The 27,497-nt window shown below is 41.4% G+C and overlaps 2 protein-coding genes across 4 annotated transcripts in view; one reads left to right on the top strand and one right to left on the bottom strand.

Moving 5' to 3' along the window:
• Positions 1–27,497, bottom strand: part of JADE1 (jade family PHD finger 1) — a 154,723-nt gene that overhangs the window by 126,100 nt on the left and 1,126 nt on the right. Inside the window, exons 2-3 of one of the 3 annotated variants that reach the window (XM_082237602.1) lie at positions 24,770–24,801; positions 2,658–2,753 (exon numbers count right to left, since the gene is read on the bottom strand). The gene's annotated coding sequence lies outside the window, so the exon portion shown is untranslated. Of the gene's footprint in view, positions 1–2,657; positions 2,754–12,817; positions 12,842–24,769; positions 24,802–27,497 lie in introns of those variants that run through there. The other 2 variants (XM_082237601.1, XM_082237606.1) reach the window with 2 other exon arrangements.
• LOC309541071 (putative CENPB DNA-binding domain-containing protein 1) lies at positions 8,474–17,461 on the top strand (the record flags this gene model as incomplete). The annotated part of the gene is made up of 4 exons (XM_082238480.1): positions 8,474–8,578; positions 8,978–9,020; positions 9,145–9,742; positions 17,323–17,461. Exons 3-4 carry the CDS (start codon positions 9,162–9,164, stop codon positions 17,459–17,461), a joined length of 720 nt encoding a protein of 239 aa, XP_082094606.1. The 5' UTR covers positions 8,474–8,578; positions 8,978–9,020; positions 9,145–9,161.

Raw genomic sequence — 27,497 nt, 5'->3', positions numbered from 1 at the left:
GCCTAATGGGACAGATCTTTATCTCCCCAACCCCAGAAGACTGACTTTGACATGTGGGCAGGACCTCCACCTATCAATCATCTGATGCAATCTTGATGTCAGGTTATTGACAGGTAGGTCCCACTCACCTGTCAAAGTTGGCCTATGGAATCAGGGGAGATACAGCACAAAGCAGGATGGAATTCCTTGTTCATCAGCTAATACATGGGGAGTTCAATCCTGCTTTCTGCAAGAGCATCCCCCCCCCCACATCACATAAAAGGTCAAGTGTGGAGCAAGCAGTTGTGGTCTCAGTAAATGGCTTCACAGACTAAATGGGAAGACTTAGCTTAGCAGGCCACATCTGACCTACAGGTCAGAGGTTCCCCACACCTGATGTAGGAGCACAACCATATGTTGCATTGACCTCTTTTATTTGAAATAGGGAGTAAGCAGAAGAACTTTAGGAACTCCTTTTTATCTCGAGGCATATCTTATTCATTTTCTGTCATTTCTGGTCCAGCTTATCTTCTAGCTAGTTTCAATGGGCCCATTCTGCATGCCTCTCCTCCCCTTAGGTATTCAAATTCAGGGAAATCAAATAAAGAAACAGCTAATTATTCTGAACCATGGAGGCAGGCACTCATAACTCAATGGGAATGGCACTTTCATTAAACACTATGTTCTGTGTGTCTTCAGGAAATGGTTTTAATAAACCGATCTAAAGGGATTAATATTGTTTACTCATAAGCACAGCTTGTGGCTGATCTTATGATATATCCTCCAGTCTTTCCCCAGCTCTTGAAGTGATTTCAGCCATGTCAGCTTCCTATAACTTACAAAGGAATCAACACTGGCTGTTCCTTCCCAAGTATACATATGGCTACAAGTGCCCACAGGGGAAAACTACACAGAGCATATAAAATGGACTTTAATATCACAGCACACCTTTTGGGATGCATGTCTAATTTGTTTTAAACATGCAGAAAAGCTGACAAGCTACTTTTTTTGTTTGGAGAACTACTGCAAGCAGTGCAGTCGGATGCAAGGAAAGGAACTCAAACTGATGCAGCCTATCTGTATCACCCCCTTTCCCCCTCCAACTTTATTTATTTTATTCTCTTAAAAAGGGCATTGCTGCTTTTTATTTTCCACTTTCCCTATTCATTTCTTAAACACTGTAAATGAACTGTATAGATGGGGAATCAGTTCCAGCGCAAGGGCCACATGACATTGGTGGGTGAGGTGAGAGACAAAAAAAATATTTAAAAATGGATGTAAGACGGATTACTACTCTTAACATTTGTACAGTAGGCTTCATTCCAGCTTACAAAAGCCAGGGTTTCTACACATACACCTCTCCATCCAGGCAAGCAAGAGGTATTATCACAGGTCAAGGGCACATGCAGGACCATATCCACAATGTTGTAGGGCCTTCAAAAGTGTGCCACCCTGAAGAAATGCATGTTCAGCTTTCATTTATAGAAAATTCATAGAAAATTAATTCATAGAAAGTGTTTTTTATATATACAAAACCGTATAACACTTGGGATGATGCCTAGAAGTTCAATTCACCCCTTATAAACCAAACATTATCTTGTCCATTGATTTCAATGGGTGTATCCTAAATATTACTTAACTGGCTGCGACCTAATGTTATTAAAGAGTCCCTCTGCCCCCATTCCTTAGGACCATGGCATCTCTTATTTGGACTGGCAAAGGTATGTTAAGCAGAGTGCAAGGCTGTTTAGGAACTAGCATACACAAGCACAGGACAGGATAAGTGTTCTTCTATGAGCTACTGAGCTGTCTGTTTGGAGAGTAACATTTGCATTAAATGGCATGCATATAAAGCAACACTGCTATGGATTCTAACTGCTGGATTCTAAGATTCAAGTGATCTTAAGTAACATTAAAATTGGCTCAGTGGAGATTTTGAGCTGTTTTGTTTCCTATCATTTAGATAGTGAAAAGCAGCTGTAGAGTACGGTAGATTATGTGCCTGGAAATTCTTGCTGTGTATAGAATTTCCTTTCCTGCCACCTTTTGGCCACTTTCAGAAAAACATCTCTTGCTATATATAAGATTCCTAATCATAGATAATACCAGCTCCTGTAGAGTCATCCTATTTTAGAAGCTATAAAATATTCCGAAACATATCTTAAGTTTTGGATCCTCAAAAAAGCAGCCCAGACTGGCAAACAAATGAAAACAAGACAAACTTAACATAAGGAGATGTGAACAGAAAATCAGAAGCAGAATACAGTGGTACCTCGGGTTAAGTACTTAATTCGTTCCGGAGGTCCGTTCTTAACCTAAAACTGTTCTTAACCTGAAGCACCACTTTAGATAATGGGGCCTCCAGCTGCCGCCGTGCCGCTGGAGCACGATTTCTGTTCTCATCCTGAAGCAAAGTTCTTTACCCGAGATACTATTTCTGGGTTAGCGGAGTCTGTAACCTGAAGCGTATGTAACCCGAGGTACCACTGTATAGCTACTAAATTACAAAAAAGAGATGTGAATGAAATTTTAGCATAGTTCAGTTCTGGTCACTCAACTACATAGCTACAAGCAATAGGATTTTTTTGTACTTTTTTCATTCAGTAGGAAACACTGGACTTAATAACTTAATGCAAATCCATTGTGATCACATTTACCCAGACCTGAGCCTGCCTCACCTTTTTGGTCAAGATGTGGTGACCTTCTAGATGAGGTTCTGTCTGCAGCTGTCTTGCAAAAGCTGGATGATGTTCATGGTAATGGGCGTACCAAACCTGCATGCCACAAATTGAGAGCCACCATGAACCAGCTATTTTCCAGCTATGTCCCTCTTGTGACTATACATACTATAGCTTTGTGAGTAGGCCCTGAGAGTACTCCGTTAAAAACACGTGATTTTGGGATAACATTATCCTGCTCTGCTGGGCCTTGGGGCTCACATAGCAAGTAGAAGCAGTAAAACTGTGTTCCTTTCAGGCAAGCTGAGTCAAGCAAAGTCAGGTCTCTTTAAGCAGATGTCAGGAAAGACAGTATCATAGATAGCACCCACTGGGCGCTGCTGGCTGACGTCCCACCCCCTCACTTTAGTTTTTGAGAAACGACTCAGCAGAGGGTTGAGGCAATTAAAGTATTGTGCAGGCTGGCAAAGTCTGCACTGCAGTTTGCTACACCTCCTTGGGAATGTTAGCTGTGTTTTCTTAAAAGTCCCTTATCTAATTATTCAGTTGCTAGTTTCCATGATGAAGAGGGGATGAGGGCTCACCTTCTGTTTCTGAGGAAGATGGAGACACACATCCTCGGACAAAGAGAGAGCACAGGAAGATGTGCTGTGCCCCACCCACCCCGTGTGGGACAGCCTGCTTTCCTCCAGATCCAAACTGTCACTGTATCCTTTAAGAGGGACAATGCATAACAAAGTCTATCCTCCCTCTCCAAGTTCTAATAATTTCTCCTTCTCCTTCTCTGAAACCCTTCCCTCTGCTCTACTAAGATAAGGTATCAATTAAGGAATGAAATTCCATTTTCTCCAATCCCAGGTAATAAAACTATTCTTCTATAAGGAAAATTCCAAGGAATTGTCAAAGCTTGTTATAACTAGGAAAGACTCTTGTATGTCATTTTGAAACCTGGTCTTTTCAGTCTGTTAACATTTCATTTTCAAATATTAGCTCATAGGCAACCCCTTTAGTGTCAAGAATGTCCCTGATGCAGGTAATTTTCAAAATTAAATAGCCATATTTCATGGAGCGTGAGGTACTATGGATTATTTTGATGACTATATCAGACCCTTTACCTTACTTTTTCAAAGTTCTGCTTGTAGTTTTGAAAGCACAAATCCTTTTATTATGATGGGATTAGTACACATAACTTTCAAAATGTAACTTTGAAAACACAGGCAACTTTTTGAAATTAAGCGAGGCTGTGATGCTAGACTGCAGTACTTCTTTAGTGTACACATAGCCATGAATTCAGTTTTGTGAAGGGTTACATAAGTTTATATACTGATTATAGTCTGAAGGCACATAACTCAGTGATCTAACTAAAGCTAAATCAGTCTAGTACTTAGTTGGGAGATTCCAATGTATACCACCTTGAGTTTTATGGAAGAAAGGAGACATATAAATGTAAACAAATAAAATGCAAAGACTGGTTGCCCACAGAAATTAATGGAGAGATCCAGGATTTTACCACAGCTGTGACAAAAACATCCTCCACCCTAAAAGGTAGTAGCAAAGACAGCAGTTGCTACTAGAGACTGTACATAAGTAATATGCACAGGCCTCTATTCACAGGCTTACAAAAGCATGACACAAACAGCAAGGAGATATGGAAGAAGGAGGAACTCTTTGCACATGCAGGTGAGACTAAGAGGAAGTGAAAAGAACTATAGAGTGTTAACTTAGTAATTAATATGATTATAGCTTCCAGGATGCTTATTGCAAAAACATTTTTTAAAATGGAACTCTATTAAGACTTATATTTTAACAGCATAGTATCATAATGTCTTGAATGTAATTATCATAAACATAATTGTAGAACTTGTTCATAGTTGAGCAGGAAATATGACTGAAATTCAATTGTTTGTTAATGTTTGTTAATGTTAATGTTTGTTAATGTTTGGAGTAACAGGGGCTTTATTTATCCTGAAGTCCATCAATGGGCATTGCATTTCTGTGAAGCCACTGGGTTGAAGCCAGACTCAGTTGGTCACTCTTTAGTCCTATTGAAATCAATGGTATTTGATAGAAGCATAACATAATTTTTATTTCTATGTAGTTTAATTAAGTTGGCAGAAGAGCGGACAGCAGTACACTTAAGTTAAGCTACAAGAAGACCTGGTAAGCAAGATAGCATAATAATCATCATAGCATAAGATGAAAGTTTGAAGTGCAGCTGCTCTCAACAGCAGGAGTGGGGAACCATTGCCCCCACCAGATGTTGAGGAACTATGACTCCTATCATACCTGGCCATTGGTCATTTTTGCTAGAGCTGATTGGAGTTTTAGGTTTAGCAAGAGCTGGAGGGCGAAAGGTTCTCCACTCCTGTTTCAGGTCTGCCTGGAAATGCCAAGGATTTAAACCAGGACATTATGCATGGAGAACATGAGCTTTGCCACTGTGCTAAGTCTCTTCTACAGTATAAAATCTCTACACCACTGGTCTTCACTGGTGGGTTCTGATCCACTATTGGGTCCCAACCTGATCTAAGGCGGGTCTCTGTAGTAGCATTGTTACCATACAAATATATGGTAAAAAAAGAAGAAGAAATGGATCTCCAAATGCAGGTTTAGGTCAAAATTGCGTTCCAGGTCAGAAAAGGTTGAATACCACTGCCTTATACTATGATTTAGACATGGATGGAACAGGTACATAAGCAACACACATAACTCCACTGTTATCTCTACTTTGTCACTAAGAAACCAGAATAGTTAACTGGATCAAAAGCTGAAAAATGTTCACAGAGAAAAAGAACTGAAAAAAGTCATTGCAGCTTAACATATAGAAGCTCATTAGGAATTTTACACAGAGCAGTCTCAGTAAAATGAAGAGGTTGAAAATAGCACTGGAATGCGTAAAACATGGAACAGGAGGGGGGGGAGAGGCCTTCACAATAGACAAGTCACTTGAGTAGTCTAAAAATGAAAGAGAAAATAAATAGGTATCTGTCCTTTCTTCTCCAAACACTGCCCTATATATTTTATTCAATATTTCTTCTCCTTTTTTCTATAATGGCTTTAATAAATATAAGTACTTTGAATGTTAATGGTTTAATAAAAAGACAGACAAGAGCTAGATGGAGGGGGGAAACGGAAATGTGACATGATATGCTTGCAAGAGGCTTATCTTTGGTTCATCTATTGCTATTTTTGTTTCCCTTCTCACACTATTGTTCCTGTATTGCCATACTCTATGAAGGCAGTCCTATACTGTAAGGCTTTTGCATGAAGTGACTCTCTGCTTCTGATAATTTGTAGTCACACCAATACAACACCCCTTCTTTTTTTTGGACACTAGTAATGGGTGATCGAAAACATTTGGGCTACAAGCACTGCAACACTTTCTCATAGGTGAGTCACTCCGGTCCCTTGATCATTTTGGTTGCTCTGAAACATTTCCAATTCTACAATATCCTGTTCGAGGTGAGGCGACCAGAACTGTACAAAGTATTCATAATGCACAAGGATGGCATTATGATAGCAGCAATTTCATTTTCAATTCCTTTCCTTTTGTGCATCTATCACTGTGTATGCAAAATATACACACCTCTTTGTGCACACACACAAAATTATAAACACTGAAATTTTGATCTTATTAAGTGTCTCTTCTTCCTGTCTTCCATTCTTGCATGAAGAACTAAAATTTCTATCTTCACTGGGTTGGATGTTGACTAAGCTGATCACTCTTTAGTCCCATTGGTTACTGTGGGATGAAAGAGTGGCTAACTAAATCTGGGTTAGGCCCCCACATGTTCCTATTAATCCAATTGTTTATTCAGTTACTTAGGCATTTGTATTGATAAAGGATAATAGCTTCCACTTATGGCTTGCCAGCATTATGGCAGAGTTGAGGGCAGGGAAGATGCCCAGACTATAATTTTGCACTACAGAATATCTCTCTATCTGAAATGAAAGCCAGTGTGAATTTAAACAATGAACTTGGTGCCCACCTCCAGGAAGGACTTAGATATCTTTTTTATTTGTTTGTATATAAGCAAGCTCTAAGGGCTGAAGAAAGTCTGAAATTCTGGTTAAAACCTTTTCCAGCATTATTCTATAGTACAGTGTAGTGTAATGTAGTGTAGTGTAGTGTAGTAAGGAATAGTAAGGTATAGTAAGGTATAGTAAGGTATAGTATAGTATAGTATAGTAACAGTATGTTTCTTTCTGGAGCAAAGCTGTGGTATATCCAAGTCATGTATCCATTTGATTTACATTATTATAATAAAATACAGAATATTTGTGTCAATCTTTGGAATTTGGGGTGCTTTCCAAAAATCTAGGAAAGGGATTATTATAATATTGCACATTATTGACTGTGGCAAACTTAAAGTACACCCTTGTAGTAAAATCTCTAAAGGTCCCTATTTCATTCTTAATCACAAAAAGCAAAGGTGAAATTACAGTGACAGTAATTACAGAAATATTGAATTGCAGATGAAAAAGAGTCTCATTTTTTACTATGCCAGGGAAGCAGTCAGAGGTTTATTAAGATATTAAGTAACGTGTTTGCCAAAATAAATATTGAAACTGATCCCAAACTATCTAAACAAACAAGAAATCTAAAACTGCAAATTAAAACCATCACATGTCAGTTAATGAATAACTATTTGGGTTATTCAAGGAGACAAATCTCCCTTAAAAGCTTAAAGATTTTTTTTATTTTTTTTAAAAAGCTTAAATATTATCTTACTGAAGAAAATATATCTATCAATATCAAATTGGGCTTGGACTTCAAAATGCACATTTTTGTTACCCAAATCTGTTCTATCAGAAAATGCTAAAAATTGAAACTACCATTTCCATCACTTTTTATAGTTTCCTGACATTGGGTGGGGCGGGGGTTGCTGGTCTTTTTCTTATTTTTTTGGTTTATGACCAGACTTGTGTGTTTCTGGGCATTTCATGTATTGCCAGAAATATTTCAAGTTTTTTCTAAGAAGAGGACTCAGCTGAAGCACAAATAGCACTTCTCACTTGGCAGGAAAATGTAGTTCTTCTCATCATGTGGTGTTGTCTAATATGAAATAAGTAGGGAATGAATATCCCTTTTCTCTGCATGGCACTGCATACTTATATTGACTGGAGCAAATACAAAATGACTAACGTGCTTTTTTAATATAAAAAAATATATCTTTGGCTGTGATTTCATCAAAACACACAATGATGGCATGTAGATGCTGGCAAGGTTACAATGCACAAAAAAGACTGTTAATGACAATTCTCAAATGAAGCTACCCAAAAATATCCCTCATCACAATTACTTTAGAATTATTCCTCTCATTGCCACTGTCATCATTAAAACATAGTGGGCGTGTTTTTAATGATGCTGCAGCACCTGTAGTCTGATGAAATTGGAGGAAACTGTGTGCAGCATTCAACGTTGTCATATAAAAGATGCTTTGTTTGTCATGTGGAAGGGACATAAGTCAGTGTCAGAACTCAGGCTTTTGCATGCAGAAAGTCACAGGTTCAATGCCTGAAGTTTCCAGGAAGGGCTGTGGAAAACTCCTGTCTGATACCCTGGAGAGCTGCTAGTCAATGTAGACCAGGCTTCCTCAACCCCGGCCCTCCAGATGTTTTGAGACTACAATTCCCATCATCTCTGACCACTGGTCCTGCTAGCTAGGAATCATGGGAGGTGTAGGGAAAGACGAAAGAGTTTTTCATTTTCGAGTTGCTTCGCAAGATGAAAACGTCTTGCAAGTTTGTTTCCATTTCCATAAAACCGTTAATACCCAGGGTGCATTGCTTGAAGAGGTGCAGTTGCGACTTGACTTCGAGAAGCAACACATTGCACGCGGTATGGTGGCCTTTTTGAGCTTTTTAAAGAGTTTGCTGATTTTTTGAAGCTTTTCCAAAACTTCTTTTGCAGCTGTTTGGTAAGTTAAACTTTTAAAACATTTTTTTTGGGGGGGTTGGATTTTGGGTTGGGGTGTTTAGAATTCAAGGACTTGGTGTTGGGGAGAGGTTTGCAAGAATCTGGGAGCTTGTGTGGTTTTTTTCTGCATTTTTATGATTTTCTGTGACCACTGGGCCATGTTGTTGTTTTTTTGAAAAAAAATTCTGGGTTTGAATTTCTGTGTGCTGGGTGGCTGGGGGAACAGTTGGGGAGGAGTTTGCAACAGTTGGGGAGGGGTTTGCAACAGTTGGGGAGGGGCTGGGGAAACAGCTGGGAAGGGGTTTGCAATTTCTGTGTGCTGGGTGGGCGGCTGGGGGAACAGTTGAGGTTTTTGAAGACTTTGGTGATTTTTAAAGCTTTTCCAAAACTTCTTTTGCAGCCATTTGAGGATTTTGAAGACTTTGGTGATTTGCAGCCATTTCGTAAGTTTAACTTTTAAAACTTTTTGGGGGGTTTTTGGATTCTGGGTTGGGTGTTTGGAATTCAAGGACTTGGTTCTGGGTTTGAATTGCTGATATTTTTTTTTCTTTTTCTGAGTTTACGTAGGTAAGAGCTGTGCTGCCATGGGACCCAAGAAGACTGCTGCTGCTGCGGAGGCCGGCGAGAGGAAGAAGGAGAAGGTGACGCTGGAAATGAAGAAGGAGATCATCCGGAAGCACGACGGTGGAATGCATGTGACAGACCTCGCCAGGGAGTACGGCAGGAACCCATCGACCATCGGCACCATCCTGAAGATGAGGGAGAAGATCCTTGCGACTGATGCAGCCAAGGGAGTCACCAGGATCGTGAAGAACCGCCCAGCTGTTCTGGAGGAGGTGGAGAAGTTGATGCTCAGCTGGTTAGAAGAGAAGCAGCGTGCAGGGGACACAGTGACTGAGGCCGTCATTTGTGAGAAGGCCAAGGCCTTGCATGCAGACCTCGTCCGGGAACAGCCAGGAACCTCAGGCCAGCCAGAAGTCTTCAAGGCAAGCAGAGGTTGGTTTGACCGGTTCAAGGCAAGATCTGAAATCCACAGCGTGGTCAGGCATGGAGAGGCTGCCAGTTCTGATGTTCCTGCGGCTGAAGACTTTGCATTGGAGTTCCTGGAGGCTGTAAAGAAGGAGGGCTACGTTCCACAGCAGGTCTTCAACTGTGATGAGACCGGGTTGTTTTGGAAGAGGATGCCCAAAAGGACTTTCATCACACAGGAGGAGGCCAAGTTGCCTGACCACAAGCCCGTGAAGGACCGTCTGACCCTGCTCTTCTGTGCCAACGCAAGCGGCGACCTGAAGAGCAAGCCCCTGCTGGTGTACCACTCGGAGAACCCACGGGCCTTCAAGAAACACAAGGTCGACAAGGAGCGGCTGAGTGTCATGTGGTGATCCAACAGCAAGGCTTGGGTCACACGTGTGCTGTTTGTGGACTGGGTCAATCTTGCTTTTGGCCCTGCTGTCAAACATTACCTGCTGGACAACGACCTGCCGCTGAAGGCTTAGCTTCTGATGGACAATGCTCCTGCTCATCCTAAAGGCCTTGAGGTGGACTTGTTGGAGTTCAGCTTCATCAACATCATGTTCCTGCCGCCTAATACCACGCCACTGCTCCAGCCGATGGATCAGCAGGTCATCGCCAATTTCAAAAAACTCTACACCAAGGAGCTTTTCAGGCGATGCTTTGAGGTGACTGATTGCACCACCATCACCCTGCGGGAATTCTGGAAGGAACACTTCAACATCGTCACCTGCTTGAAGATGATCACCACGGCCTGGAACGGGATCAGCCAGAGAAATTTGAATTGCGCTTGGCGCAGCCTGTGGTCGGACTGTGTGGCACCAAGTGACTCTGGTGCATCAGAGTCAACAGTGGTGCAGGACATTGTTGCATTGGGGAGGACCATGGGCCTGGAGGTCACAGAGGAGGACGTCTGCGAGCTGGTGGAGGAGCACGACCATGAGCTGACCACCCAGGAGCTGGTCGAACTGCAGGCAGAGGCTGCGCAGGAGCAGGCCTCGCTGGAAGAGGAGGAAGCAACTGAGGAACGGCTGTCCTCCAAAGAACTAAGGGACATTTGCCAGAAGTGGAAGGAGGTGCAGGCTTTTGCAGAGCGGCACCACCCTGACAAGCACGTGGCACATGACCAAGCGAACACTTTTGATGCGACGGTCATGTTGCCTCTCAGGGAGCTGCTGAAAAGGCGGATGAAGCAGCAGACCATGGACAGGTTCCTCAGCAAGAAGCAAAGAGTGGAAGAGGAACCTTCTTCGAGTGGTCCCCCAGAGTCTTAGAAAATGTATGTACAGTACACTTTGTTGATTTTTAAATGTTTTTCTGTCATGTTTAGAAACTTAATTTATTGTTCCTTCAATTTTTGAAATGCTCTTTAAAGTATGTATGACTTTAAAGAGCAGTTAATAAACTATTGTTGTACCAAATTTGGCTTTGTTTGGACTTTTTTTGACCATAGGAACGCATTAATTGAATTTCAATGCATTCCTATGGGATTTCGTGCTTCGCAAGACGAAAAATTCGCTAGACGAAAAAACTCGCGGAACGAATTAATTTCGTCTTACGAGGCACCACTGTACTTGGTTTGGGCCCCTTTTGCATGAATTACTGCCTCAATGCAGCGTGGCATGGATGCTATCAGCCTGTGGCACTGCTGAGGTGTTATGGAAGACCAGGATGCTTCAATAGCAGCCTTCAGCTCTTCTGCATTGCTCGGTCTCATATCTCTCATCTTTCTCTTGGCAATGCCCCATAGATTCTCTATGGGGTTCAGGTCAGGCGAGTTTGCTGGCCAATCAAGCACAGTAATCCCATGGGCACTGAACCAGGTTTTGGTACTTTTGGCAGTATGGGCAGGTGCCAAGTCCTGCTGGAAAATGAAGTCAGCATCCCCATAAAGTTCGTCTGCAGAAGGAAGCATGAAGTGCTCCAAAATCTCCTGGTAGACGGCTGCGTTGACCCTGGACTTAATGAAGCACAGTGGACCAACACCGGCTGATGACATGGCTCCCCAAATCAACACAGACTATGGAAACTTCACACTGGACTTCAAGCATCTAGCATTGTGTGCCTCCCCATTCTTCCTCCAGATTCTGGGTCCTTAGATTCTAAATGAGATGCAAAAGTTGCTCGCATCAGAAAAGAGGACTTGGGACCACTGAGCAACAGACCAGTTCTTTTTTTCTTTAGCCCAGGTAAGACGCTTCTGATGTTGCTTCTTGTTCAGGAGTGGCTTGACAAGAGGAATACGACATTTGAAGCCCATCTCCAGGATCCATCTGTGTGTGGTGGCTCTTGATGCACTAACTCCAGCCTCAGTCCACTCCTTGTGAAAGACCCCAACACATTTGAATGGTCTTTTCCTGACAATCCTCTCCAGGCTGCGGTCATCCCTGCTGCTTGTGCACCTTTTTCTTCCACACTTTCCCCTTCCACATAACTTTCCATTAATGTGTTTCGATACAGCACTTTGGTAACATCCAACTTCTTCTGCAATTACCTTTTGAGGCTTTCCCTCCTTATGGAGGGTATCAATGATGGCTTTCTGCACAACTGTCAGGTCAGCAGCCTTCCCCCTGATTGTGCTTCCTACTAAACCAGATTGAGAGACCATTTAAAAGCTCAGGAACCCATTGTAGGTGTTATGGATTGAATAGCTACTGCACCTTTTCACAATATTCTAATATTCTGAGACTGTTAATTTGGGGTTTTCATCAGTTGTACGCCATAATCATCACAATTATAACAAATAAAGGCTTGACATATCTCGCTTTGCATGTCATGAGTCTATCTCATATATTAGTTTCACCTTTTAAGCTGAATTACTGAAATAAATGAACTTTTCCACAATATTCTAATTTTTTGAGTTTCACCTGTATATAGGCCTTTTCTTTATCACCAAAAATCTCCAAATGGCTCACAAAATCAATAAAAAGACACCATCCAACAATAAATACAAGATACAAAGCAGAAGTAGAGAAAATAGCACAAATACATTCTTAATGGGGGAAGCACATGACATAGCAATTTGCCCTTAGCTGAACTTCATGGAACAGCTAGGCTGCTGGAGGGTAAAGAAAACAGATGAACAGAAAGCTACCAAGCTATTATCCAACTGAAAAGTAAACCAATAAATATGTAAAGGATGCACTTCCCTGTGTTATATCAATTGGAACTTTGCTTTCCAACGAGATAGAGCACCCTCCCACGTGTAATATATTTTACCATTCCTTACTATTCCTGACAAACTCATATCACTGAGGTCTTTGAGTCAGATCACTCTGGTGTTTGAGTCCAGAGCCTTCACAAACATGTCTTACAAACATGGGTGCATCTAAAGAAACATAGTAAAATTAGTATGTACTGTATCAACATTATTCTTCTAACACAGGAGGCAGCAATTAGAAGTAACTGGTCTCTGTGGCCACAGTTGTGATTCTTCAGGGGTTTGACTTTGGCCCCAGAGGTACACTGCATTGTCTTTTGAGACAGACGGATGCCAACATTATTGTCACTCCCTCTGTCTACAGATGGAAGGGTCATAGCTTAGTGGAAGAGCACATGCTTTGGCATGCAGAAGGATTCAGGTTCAACACCTGGCATCTCTGAGTACAGTGGGGAAAGGCTACTGTCTGAAACCCTGAAGAACCACTGTCCCCAAAACGCTGAGCATAGGGCTAGCAATGCCTCTTGTGCTGTGGTCCTGTGTGAGCGTCTGGAGGCGATTAGAGGATAGATGGCGGGTAACAGATTGAGGTTGAATCCTGACAAGACAGAAGTACTGTTTTGGGGGGACAGGAGGCGGGCGGGTGTGGAAGAGTCCCTGGTCCTGAATGGGGTAACTGTGCCCCTGAAGGACCAGGTGCGTAGCCTGGGAGTCATTCTGGACTCACAGCTGTCCATGGAGGCACAGGTCAATTCTGTGTCCAGGGCAGCTGTTTATCAGCTCCACCTGGTACGCAGGCTGAGACCCTAACTGCCCACGGACTGTCTTGCCAGAGTGGTGCATGCTCTGGTTATCTCTCGCTTGGACTACTGCAATGCGCTCTACGTGGGGCTACCTTTGAAGGTGACCCGGAAACTACAACTAATCCAGAATGCGGCAGCTAGACTGGTGACTGGGAGCGGCCGCTGAGACCATATAACACTGGTCTTGAAAGACCTACACTGGCTCCCAGTACGTTTCCGAGCACAATTCAAAGTGTTGGTGCTGACCTTTAAAGCCCTAAACTGCCTCGGTCCAGTATACCTGAAGGAGCGTCTCCACCTCCATTGTTCTGCCCAGACACCGAGGTCCAGCGCCGAGGGCCTTCTGCCGGTTCCCTCACTGCGAGAAACCAAGTTACGGGGAACCAGCCTTCTCGGTAGTGGCTCCCGCCCTGTAGAACGCCCTCCCACCAGATGTCAAAGCGATAAATAACTCCCAAACTTTTAGAAGACATCTAAAGGCAGCCTTGTTTAGGGAAGCTTTTAATGTTTAATAGGTTATTGTATTTTAGTGTTTTGTTGGAAGCCGCCCAGAGTGGGCAGGGTATAAATAAATTATTATTATTATTATTATTATTATTATTATTATTAGTGCCCAGAATTATCCCTATTTTAAGTAACTGGATAAATCTGCCAGATTGCAGTGTTACCAATGCCTGATGATCCTAATTCACAAGACCCTTAAAGCATGTGTATGTGAAACTTGAAAACTGGGGCGGGGGGGGTGAAAACAACATGCCTCAGCTTCCCTTAACCTTAAAAAACAGTCATGGGCAAGTCATATACACTATAGGGCGGGAGTTGAAGAGACTGATGGGGAAATAAAAGCATGTTTCCCATCATCCTGGTCCCTAAAGCTGGTAAGGAATTGAACTCATTGGTCATATTTTCAGGCATACCTGTCTACTGATGAAGAAAAAAAACTGTGTTGTATTTCACCCAATCCCGTGGGGAAGCTCCTATTTCCACATTAACTGGATCCTCCCCTATCACATGGAATGACACAACTAAAGATTTGCTATAAAGATAATGCTTATGGTATTAAGAATTTTGGTCAGACCTCAGACTATTCATATTTTATATTTATAATGAGAAATGAACTTTTTATCTAAAGATTTCCCAGATCACAATCTTTTCACATTTCGGAACAGGGTATCATGCTTTTTATTCAGGGTAATTTGCTCCCTTGCCCTTATTTTATAGGAATGTAACCTGCTTATCGACTTACTTAAAGACTGCCCATAATCTTGACAGCATTTTATGGCATATGTTCTGCTCAAAGACACTTATAGATCTCACTGGTGTGGCCTTAATTTAATCTACATCACTTTTTGTATACAACAGTGCATTTTGGCTTTCATTCATACCTTGAAGAAGGTAGATACATGCATAGAAAACTAAAAGGTAACTTTATTAAGGGTGGTAAATATATCAAGGTCTGTTCGAAATAAAGCTTGAGTAGTTTGTGGCATTGGCAGAACTCTGAAACATATTTACAACCCTGCTTGTTTTTTATTCATTCCCACCCCCACTGCTTTTTGTTGGCTGCAAGACATGGTCCTGAATGCAGAATGTAAGCACTCTCTCACACACACATACATGCACACAACATGTTTATTTAATAGAAAAACCCAGCTAAAATTTTGCCAAACATTTCAATCAATCTCTGTCAAAGCCAGATTGGCTGTGTGTCAGTTAAAATTAGTTGAGTGTAGCCAAGAGCATCTTCCCTTCCTGCTTCAATGATGGGGGTGGTTTCAAGGAGTCCATATCACAAGGTTAAAGAGTTTAAAACAGAGATGGGGAATCTGTGGCCCTCTTGATGTTGCAAGACTCCAACTCCCATCAGCCCAAACCAACATGACCAATGGGACACAGGAATGATGGGGCTGTAGTCCAACATACTGTATTTTTTGCACCATAACACTCACTTTTTTCCTCCTAGAAAGTAAGGGGAAATGTCTGTGCGTGTTATGGAGGGAATGCCTACGGGTGGCATGCCTACGGATTTTCCTCCTCTAAAAACTACATGTGTGTTATGGTCGGGTGCGTGTTATAGAGCGAAAAATACGGTAATTAAGAGCACTAGTCTTCAACGTTTTCCAACCTGGAACTGAATTTTTGCCTAAACATGCACTTGGTGATCCATTTCTTTTTGTTGCACACCACCACCCAAATCTCTGAGCGGTGTGAGATTCCAGGGGGTTCCAGGAGCACTTATCAAGGGCCATGTTTCCTTTTGGAAATAAGGTACAGTGGGGACTGTGGTGTCTTTATGCTATATGGTTAATTTACACATATATACAAGCTGAGTCTTTGATGGAGGCGTTCACAGCACTACACTCCAACAGGGTCTTGCTTCTTCCATAGCTACAGCCTTAGATTCCAGCAGCAATCAGTCATGGCTCCCTGGCATTGCTCTGCAGCTTGCCTTGCTCTCTAGGTCACATCACTCCTAACCTCCTACTCCCGCCCACATTGCTTCTCACTTTATCTATTGAGAAGTTTCTGGTGAGTTCCTTTGACACACTGCTGTCCTAACATATGGGCAGGCAAACTAAGGCCCAGGGGCCGGATCCGGCCCAACTGCCTTCTAAATCCGGCCCATGGAAGGTCCGGGAATCAGTGTGTTTTTACATGAGTAGAATGTGTCTTTTTATTTAAAATGCATCTCTAGGTTATTTGTGGGGCCTGCCTGGTGTTTTTACATGAGTAGAATGTGTGCTTTTATTTAAAATGCATTTCTGGGTTATTTGTGGGGCACAGGAATTTGTTCTTTTTTTCCCCTTCAAAATATATTCCGGCCCCCAACAAGGTCTGAGGGACAGTGAAAAGGTTTGCTGACCACTGTCTTAACAGGTCATAGCTTTGCACAAGAAGCTAGTCCTGGCTTAATTAGCTCTTGACACATCACAAGAAGCACCAGCTTGGCTGAATCAGCTTTTAACACATGCTGATTACAGAAAATTAGAAGTGTCTAATACACATCTTAAATTAGAAGTGTCTACTACACATCTTAAATTAGAAGTGTCTAATACACATCTTAAATACACACAGGTCTAGCAGTTTTAACACTCTAAGTCTTGATTAAATTCTAACATTTACGGAACCCAGTAATTTGGAGGAGTCTAGCACCCATGAACATTACTTTTTAAACAATATATTTATTTTTTAGTAGTACTGGCATCACGATCCACTACTCAATAGTAGGTTCTGACCTACCAGCTGGAGATCAATATTCTAGTGGGTCTGAAGTCCATCATCCCTTGTGTAACTAACACACACACACATGCATGGAGTATGCTGAGGTCTTAACTAAAACAGTTAACTAAAAGAAGTATCCATACTAGTGAGGATCTGGAAGTTATCACCTTGCCCACTCTAGTTTAATGATATGAGGAGACTTCCTAGGCGAGCTGGAAGTTTCTTCCTTTGGCAACAGATAGGTGTTGGCACACACATGAAATAAATCCTCACCTAATATCCACCAGGTCACATCACCAATCGAAGTCTCATTATAGCCTTAAATCTTGACAATGTGTAGTATAATCTTAATTTAAAATGGATTTTAAAAATAAAGCGAAACACATTTAAGATCCTCCTGGCTTTCACTTTCAGGTGAACATATATAGTGGAATTGGGGTAACCCAGGAAACCTAGTTTAAACCTTGTGGTGCCATGATTCACAAGGCAGTTATATTGCATATATTCTTAATCTACTGTACTGTATAGAGTTTTTTTGTTTATCTGCAGCATGGGAAGAGACAAATACCCACCCACTAGGCATAAAGAAATTAGGATGGTAGAAATATCTGCTGCAGTTCCAGCCAGGGCTGACTTTAACAAGCGACCAAAAATGCAACTGAAAAAACTGCATAATAGCTACCAGTAAATAAGCATGTTCTGTCCAAACAAAAATGATGGATATTCAGGCCAAGTTATGAGTCAGCTACCACATGCTTTTTTCTCGATTTGTACTTTTCCTAATAAGTAGACAGACTGCATGCATATCTTCATGACAAAAAGTTTGCAAAACAGTCTCAGAACTTTCTAACCTTAAGGGGGGGAAATCTGGATCCATCTGTCATAATATAAACACTGAATCTAAGTACTGTACAGGAATTCTACATTGTATAAGCCTTAAGGTACCCCTAAGCATACAAATACCAGCCTCTGTTAGGATGATGCAATAGTTTACATTCCAGTCTTTGAAAGATTACTAACTGCTGGGTCTGTCTGAGTTCAATGGGCCTGGTGCTTAGGCCTTTCTTCTACATTACCCTGATTCATAACCATAGGTGTTTGGGTGCCCATTAGACTTTCCTGCACATCTGGGCTACTTCACCCATATCAACAGAAGAAGCAAACCTTTAGTTGCATTCTTCTGGCCACTGATTTCAGCACTCTTCAATGGAATGAATAGAAAAATTCTCACTGGTACATAAACTCTGTCCATGCATTGGAGCCTAGAAGCAGTGTTTGGATTGGAGAAACCATGGCTTCGTACACACCATACTTTTAAAGTACATTTTCCCCAGCCCACCCCCCCCCACCCCCAAGAATTCTGGGAACTGTAGTTTGTTAAGGGCTCCATGAGTGGGTAATCTATAGTTCCTGGGATTCAGGGGGGGGGGGACTTGCTTTAAATGCATGGTGTGCATTTATTATAAATAATAAAATAAATAATAGAAACAGAAACAGAAATCAAACATGGCTCTCGCTCTTCCTTTCCAGCCTGCCACTTCTCTTCCAGCTTCTAGCTCATGGAACTGATCTCTCTACTTTGGCCTTTTGTCTTAAAACTAACCATTTGTCGTCTAACACAGAGCCCCTATCATTTGTTTCCCTTAGTGGCCCATTATGCAGACAATCACCTCAACAGGAAGTGAGCCGGGCTTATATTTTAACAATTGCTAGATGCAAGGACTAGAAATGTCTCTGCATACTGCCTACTTTTCCCCACCCCAAACTCATAACAATATTTTAACCAGGGGTCCCCAAAAGGCAAAAACAGGGATAAAATAGAGGCAATGATTTTCTAAGAATGGGTACTAGGAGGAAAGGACTGTGAAGTAGATCAAGCTGCCATGCATGACTGGTGGTGGGCAGTGTTCAGCTTGACAGATCACAACTTGTGCAGACCTGTCCAGGTAGATAAACAGTAGAAGTGAGTATGCAAACTCTGCTATAGAAAGCAATTTTTTGCTATATATTTTCTCAGGTTTTAGTAACCACTGAAGCTGTAAACAGGAGGGAAACATGCAAGCCTACATTTAGACTTGATTTTCTGAAATGTGAGTGGATTATGTTGGAGGTAAACAAGCCTGGTTGATCTGTAAGTCAAGATCAATCATCAAACAGGACCTGTAATTCATTAAAATGGCATGCAGAAAGTATAAGTACAACTGCACGTGCATATGCAGCACAAATTGGATGCTTGTGTTTCTAGATTCCCATTTGCATCTTCATTCATATAATTGGGTTTGGGGGTTTGGGAGAGGGATACTGTCAAATGCAAACATCCTTCCTAAACTACAAGCAAAAAATCTCAAGGATTTTTCCTTTACCAGAAAAAGGCAGCAAGACATTAGGGGGGGGCACTACTCCTCTAGTCCTATAGATGTGTCAACCTATGATAGTGTATAAAGCATTCTATTTTGGTATGTGACCCAGCTCCATGAAGTTGTTTTCTGTGATTGTTAGTCTGGCTTTGCATTACATTTGAACCAGTGCTTATTATTTGGTTCTCTCCAAACAAACCATGAGCAGAACATGCACCAGCACATTAAACCACAGTTTATTTTTAACTATGGCTTAATATGTCATCCAAGTCTGGTAAATGTTTGGCACTTTTCTCCAAGCAACTAACGATAAGGAATAAGTAGTACAAAAGAGGAAAGGGAAACCTTTAATAGTTGTGCGGGAGTAGAAATTTGAGCACATGCAGTTTCTTAAATAAGCCCTAGACAAAAACCTAAAGTAGCATTATTCAAATGTAATTTCAATATAGCTGTATGTATTGAGCACCCACATTCCTCTTTATTGTTTTTAGTATCATCAGTGTACTTAGTGCTTTAACATAATTACAAAAGAAAAAGAAAGTCTCTGTCCCACAGAGCTTGCAATCTGAATTTACATTTGAACAACTTTCCAATACATTCATGAATGTACAAAAAGGCATCCCACGGTGAGGAGCTGGTTAACTCTTGGGGGGGGGGTGTTTGGCTTACACAACCACTGGGTGGAGCTTGACAAAACAGCAGATTTTTGCCAGACAGCAACTGTTAAACAGAAATGCCTAAGCCAAAGTGCCTTGCCTCACACATGCCGAAACATATTTGCAATGGAAATGTTTGTGCTTTAAGGGACAAGGGAACAAAAGGACAAGAGAAGGAGGATATTTCAGTCTTCTGTCCTCTAATCAGACGTTTACGCAGGATTGGTGTATGTTCTCCAACGTTTGCATCAAAATATTATGAACTAGCATAAAGTAGAGACAGGAGAAAGAGGTTATAGTTTGACAGATGATTTGCATTTAGAGAATGGTGACTAGGACCGTTTTTCCACAACTTTAACTGTTACAATTTTGTTCAAAGTCATGTTTTGTTCATATATGTTAGCAAATTTGACAGTTAGCACACTGCAAGGTTAACAACCTTTTCTTGTCTGTTTATAGGACTTTTGGCCCACATAGCCCTCTAGTGAGGGGTACATTAGTACTGTATACAGACACAGTAAAAATGTTGATTTTAAGCATCAAACTACACAAGACATATTTGTACAACTTATTCTAAATGAAAAGCTTATTCTAGAGTATAAAAACTGCTCAAACTGAAAAGCTTCTTAGAGTTAGACTTTGGAGGGTGGGAGTACTATAGCTGTGTTTCAGTCTTGTTCTGCAAACTTGAAACATGAGTGGTGCCGATAAGGTGGCATTTTAACATATCTGTGCAATTCTGATACTCCACAGAAGAGAGGGATGCATCAAAGAAATGAATGACCCAATGGAGATGATGGTGTTGCTTCAGTGGGAGTGGTATGACTGCAGCAGGAAGCTCTGTCCATATGCTCCCTAAATTACTCAAGACAACCCTAATTCAAAAGTATAGCTATGGCACATTGGTCCCTCTCACATGTCTCAAAGTAGAAAAACCATGTGACTGACTGAGCTGCCAGAAAGTCAGTCCTATTAGGAAAGCTTTTCTCCCATCTGTTGTTTTGATACCAGTCCAGAACAACCACTATAGCAGACATGGGAGGAGTCAGAACTGCTTCAGAAACAGCCTTATGTGCAAGTATTAGCCTACCAGAATCATACACTGGTTTTCAGCATGGTCAGGGCTGTTTCCCTGAAGACTAGAGGAGTTACAGTGTGCTTTCTGCGGAGCTATTTTTGTTGTTGATTAGTTGCCAGAGATACAACAAGCAAGCAAGCAACTATGAGTCTCTTTCACTAACCAATATCTATTTTTTACTTAATCATTCTGCATTGATTGATTGATTGGGTGGGTGGAGAAATAGTGGCTGGCTTGTTTATTTATTGAAAAAAAACAGGCTTCCTCAACCTCGGCCCTCAAGATGTTTCGAGACTACAATTCTCATCATCCCTGACTACTGGTCCTGTTAGCTGGGGATCATTGGAGTTATAGGCCAAAAACATCTGGAGGGCCGAGGTTGAGGAAGCCTGAAACAAACTCTGTATTAACCACTTCCCTACATTCACTCATTAGAAGCCGCAGCAGCTGCGGGGCTGGGCAAGTCAGGTCAGGTAGATCTGGACCATTTGCTATTCCAGGATATTTCCATGAAAGGTGTGTGGATGTGGTTCCTACAAGCCCCTCTCCTAGCAGGGGATATATCCTGAATGCATAAAAATGGAGGAAAATGTTATCAATGTTATTTCTACCTTGCTCTTTTGTGAGTTTGTCAGTGAATTTCTAAAAGCAAAAGTTTGGGCTGTATGCCTGTCTGGATATGATTCCACACCCTTCCCCAAACCTGGAAAATATTCTCCTGATTCTCAAACAGAGGTTGATTATTGTAAGTCTGGTGTGATTATTGCAAATATGTTCTGATGTGCTCTGATGAGTCCCTCAAAAAGACAGCTAAGCAAATGTTGGCAGAATTCCCCCAAGAAGTTCAACAACTTTTCTGGCATCTTAAAAAACTTTGGCTGATCTCCTAAAAAAAGCTCAACAACGAGGATTGCTATGTCGCTGTGCATGTCACCAACCATTACAAACAGGTATGTGTGTTTCAGACAGAATCGGTAAAGGTAAAGGGACCCCTGACCGTTAAGTCCAGTCGCGGATGATTCTGGGGTTGCGGCGCTCATCTTGCTTTACTGGCTGAGGGAGCAGACATACAGCTTCCGGGTCATGTGGCCAGCATGACTAAGCCGCTTCTGGCGAACCAGAGCTGCACACGAGACAGTAAAAGAGCAGTTCAGTGGGTTCGGTGGAAAAAAATATAAATATGTGTACAATCTTCATGGAGTATCTCAAGGAGCTGATCTACTTGAAATTTATACAAATTTGGAAATTACCATAGTGTGCTATGGATTTTTTAAATAAAATACTGCCTGGTAATTAAAGATCAAAGTCAGTGCATGTATGCTAACTCCCTGCCTTGTTTGATCCTCCTGCCTACTCTCTGGAACAACAAGGAGAATGTGTAATAAGATGAGTGCACACCCACCTACTGCCTTTCCTGAGAAGGGGGTGTGGCAGCAGTAGATCCTTTGGTTCTGTGCAGTCAGATAAGGAGGGTGTGTCTACCAGAAGCATGAAATCATGCCTTATGCCACTCCAGTTTTGATAACCTGTTCTGTTAAGCCCCTATTTTCACTAAGAGGCTGAAAAGAGCTGTTATTATAGAAGACAAGGTGGCAAGGAGTCTGGTCTTGAAAAAGACAAAACATCATCTTTAAGATTTAGAAGTAGGCTTTGTTGAAATTACTGGATCTAGCTTCAAAATAAATGTGTTTGTGGGAAGGGAAGGGGTTAGTTTAAAGCTTGAGAATGAACTGGGTATGTTTCTAAAGTGAACATGTTGATTCATTCACATGGGGAAGCATTCTTCATGTGGGCCTCTTCCTAATTTACGAATGGAATTAAGAGAAGGCAACTATACAGGCAAGGTAAGGCAATTAAGGTTTTCCACACCCATACAATTAGCATATTTTCCATTAGTTGACAAACGAGTTCCTAAACCAAGTACAGGACAGTCTGACCAAGTTGTTGTTATGTTCAGTCAGCTCTATGTGAAGAAATTTCTTAACGTGTATATATGTATATATGTGTGTGTTCGTATAGCAGCAGCCAGATCGTTTCTGGTTTTCTGTATCTTGGGATCAAAACCTCTAGATTTCCAGAATAAATTAGAAGTACAATAGTCAAGTAAATTTGAGACAAGCTGAATAGCACTTTGAAGTTTGCTGGAGGCTGCTGGAATCATGTCCACACCTTTCAAACATTACAAACCACATGTGGTGCTGATGCTTCCAACGGCCTCCATATATTTCCTCATGACTTTTCAGGCTCATTACAGCTCATTTTTTAAAACTGGCTGCACCACAAATCTTCTCATACCATATCTGGATAACAAAGGAATGTGGGCCTTCTTTTCATCTCACCAACTCCAGCCTGGTGCAGGAAAAAGTAATCACAGCAGGCTGCCTTTCAGAGCCCTGCAGCATGAAGCCACACAACACAGGTGACACATATACCACACATTCCATAAAGCCAACGCTGCCATAGGTGTCTACTTTGTATTGCTTTAAAATTCATTTGCTATTATTTTCTGTGTTGTTTTTAACAGGGGTTTCCTTCTTTTTGGCTGCTTCTATTTTATTTTGTACATTGCCTTGAGGCATGTCTGTGTGGAAGGTGATTAATAAATAAAGACTGTGTAGTTGTGTTGGTACAAATACACCCCAATAATCTGATTCTGGTACAGGTGCTTTTGAATATCTGTATTTTTAAAAATCAGATCAAGATAATAACATACAATGTTATTATTTGTCATCATTATTGGTGTCAATTTATTAAACAGTTGTCTCAAAATTATATATAATAAAAACAGCAAAAATGGTTTAAAAACACACATGCACGCAAACCAATACATTTTAAACAAAACTGAAACCGTACAAAAGACACTCATACCAAAGACCCATTTATCTATCTACAAAAGCCTGTTGGGACAAAAATGTCTTACAAGTGTTTCCTGAAAATGCAGATAGTGGGTCCCTGTCCTATCTCGATAGGAATGCTGTTACACAGAACAGGGGCAGCCACACTAAAAGCCCTACTCCTCTACTAGGTATATTAGGGATAAGGCAGCCTCTCAAGTAACCTTGTTATGAGCTGTAGAATGCACGCTTCTTCAGATATCTTCAGTTATCTGAAGTGTGCTTGCACACGAAAGCTTATACCCAGAACAAACTTAGTTGGTCTCTAAGTTGCTACTGGACAATTTTTCAATTTTTGCATTTATTTTTGCTGCGTCAGACTAACATGGCTACCTACCTGAATCATGAGCTGTAGAGTACAAGTAGCAGACTGGCAGTCTGTAAGCAAATCCTGCAAGCAGGGCATTGTATGCTGGTGGTAGTTTGCCCCCAAGCCAACCTAACTTATGTTCTCTTCCAGTTAAAGCCCCCAGCCAACCCCAAGAGTAGCCCCACACAGAGCACATTACAGTGATTCAACCATTAAGTTACCAGTGCATGGAAAACTGCAATCGTTAACCCGATCCAATAACAACCATAGTCAATTTACCTACCAAAGTTGGCAACTGGTATTCCTAGCCATCAAAGACATCTGTGCCTCCAGTGATAGTTGGATCCAGGAGCACCCTCAAACTATGTACTTGCTCCTTCAACGATAGTGTGACGCCATCCATCTAATTTATTCCAGGAATGCTTACAGCTCCATTACCACAATATTGCAGCTTACAAGCAATATTTCAGATTACAGACTCTTGGCCTCATCTCAGAATCCCTCGCCCCGAAGGTTTTTAGCTTCTTCTCCACATTCATAGTTATAAATAATCCCAATCCTATTGGATTTCAATACCAGTATTTTTTTAACAAATCTATCTGGAAAAGACCTAAAAATTTCAAGGAAAGCCTTTCATGCAAATACACAGGTGAAGGACAGGCTGCCCTTCTTAAGGAATTTGAAAGTATTCAAATTCTTACCTTGCCTTGTAGATATATATAAAGAGCACCAGCTGAAAAACAATAATTGGTGGGTGTTAAAATCATTACAACTCAAACTGAGGTGGCAAATAAATGGGGAAATGGACAAGGTCCACATAAAAGTGATTGGGTGAACAGTGTGGAATATGTAGTAATAAACAACACCATATACACATTTAGTTCAGATTAGAGAAGGTAAGGAATAGGATGCTCACAAAAGGGATTTTGCTTTAAATCAGATGTTTTAATTTTTGGAAAGACTGTTATCAACAGAATATAGCTACTATATATATTTTACATTTTGTGGTAAACTGAAAATAATTTTATTATTTATGACAGCATTATTATCATTATTTTTCTTAACTGTAACTGAGGGTTTTGCTATAAAAAGGAGCTGCCCTCTATCAGATATTGTAAATGCATTAAAAGCAATGGGTTAGAGATAAAATTGCAGAACTATCCAGTCCTTAAATGACATATGTTAAAATGGACAGCACCAATCCCAAATCCATTTGCACCAGTATAGTATTGATGCTATCATAGAGAAGAGAACCTGTTGCAGCCAAGCAACAGGATTGTACTGGCACAGGGCTAGGGGCAGTGCTATATCAATGTAATCAGTCATACACCAGCAGAATCCCATGTCAAGAATCACAAAAAAATTGATAGACTGAGAAATGGTTTTGGCATGAAAGGAATTAAGAAGTGGCCAGCCTGTCCTCAATGCCAGGTTTGGATCCCTTCCTTGCACCAGCATCATGAGAATAAAGTGGAGCTATACTTGTTTGGTAAGGGAACCTATCTGATACTTTGAGATGCATGCAATGGAACTATACCCCTCTCCCATGTCTTTATATTAGCAACGGATATTACCGTATTTTTCACCCTATAGGACACACTTTTTCCCATCCAAAAATGAAGGGGAAATGTGTGTGCATCCTATGGGGCGAATGCAGGCTTTCACTGAAGCCTGGAGAGCGAGAGGGGTCGGTGCGCACCGACCCCTCTCGCTCTCCAGGCTTCAGGAAGCTATCCGCAAGCCTTGCAAGCCCGGCGGGAGTTCCCACGGGCTCTCCAGGCTTGCGGGCAGCAGCCTGCAGCCCACAAGCTCGGGGGACAGAGGGGAGGTGCAGCGCGCCTTCCCGCTGTTCCCCGACCTGGTTTGGAGGCTGGCAGCCCCACAAGCTAGGGGGACAGATATCCGCAAGCCTGGGGAGACCAGCGGGACTTCCCGCAGGGCTCCCTAGTCTTGCGGATAGCAGCCTGTTCTGGGGGCAGGGGTCAGGGGAAAATCGGGCATCCCCCGCCCAAGCCCCACGCCTAAGGGGGAAATAATTTTCCCCCTTTATTCCCCCCCCAAAAAACTAGGTGCGTCCTATAGGGCGAAATATACGGTACCTTTTTGGGACAGATGTAGGAAAATTTATCACTAGGTGGCCTTCCTGCCTGCACCATACTATCATCTAGCACTTTTTTTCTTAAAAAAAAGTTTAGGGGTACTCTCATTTTCCTACTCATATTGAATTACTACCCCTCAATGAGGCCAAACTTAGATTCACAAAATATTTAGGGGTATGCGTATCCCTGCATCCCCACAGAAAAAAAAAGCACTGCTATCATCTATTTGTATATAATTTTATTCTCCGCTTAGGGATAACATAAGGATTCTTAATTCACCTACATTTGTATATATCAATCTAAATAGATGTTTCTTCATTACTGTACAATTACAGTACCATTTATACTTATGATGAATCTGTATATTGGGAATTGATACCTGGCCAATTACTATTCTCACTTGTGTGTGTTCTGCTTATGGCAACTATATATTCTCTACTAGGAGCAGGAAAAAAACCTCATGCAAAATGTTAAGGAATTTACAGCACCTCTCTCTGAAATTTCCATGCATTTATATTTATCTATATAATCATTTTGTCCAAATAAATTGCAAATGGCATTAAACTAGGAATGGATTATACATATTCAGAAACCCATTCCAAACAGTAAGGAAATCCAAATAAGCTACACCCATCCCTTCTTCCCTGTACTCTGAATATGGTATTCACTGATAAAATACATTGTCCAATGAAACTCCTGTTCTGCTCTGGGTGGATTAAAAAAGGAATTCCTTCTATTGTAGTTTCAGTTTTAAAAACCCATAATATTTGCTTAAGCACAGTCTGCTTTAAAATAGCATGGATTAATATGCTCAACAGGAAGTTGGAAAGACAAGGTCAGATGTGGAAGTCTGTTATTGTTTAGCTTAAATCACAAAACATTTACTTGGAAGTAATTTTCATTGGTTTCAGTAGAACCTACTTTTGAGTAAACCTATTTTGGACTGCAGCTTGACTCCTTGTAGTAAGCACATTTCAACCATTATGGCTCTGTGTGGAGCACTGCCATATGAAAGTGTTTTTCTAGAATATTAGCCCTGGTGTGTTTTCCACAGCTCAGGGCTGTGGTACCCTCCAACACTACAATTTCCATAATCCCTGAACTATGGCCATGCTAGATGGGGATTAAAAGAGATGCAGTTCAGTAACATCTGATGTATTTCTGCAATATATTAATTCTGACCCCACCTGCTACAGACATAAACATCCTTCTTATATCACTTCATTTTAGGGGAGTGGTGTATACATCTGTTTACCCATGTGCACATACGTTTGTACAGGGGGGGAGGGCTACCCTTACTGTATGCCAGTAATATCCACAGAGGGCTGGC

This window comes from Podarcis vaucheri (genome assembly GCF_965113315.1).
Source record: "Podarcis vaucheri genome assembly, chromosome: 9".
In the NCBI taxonomy this organism is placed as follows: domain Eukaryota; kingdom Metazoa; phylum Chordata; class Lepidosauria; order Squamata; family Lacertidae; genus Podarcis; species Podarcis vaucheri.
The sequence above is the reverse complement of the archived record's forward strand: the minus strand, read 5'-3'. Positions and strand labels throughout refer to the sequence as shown.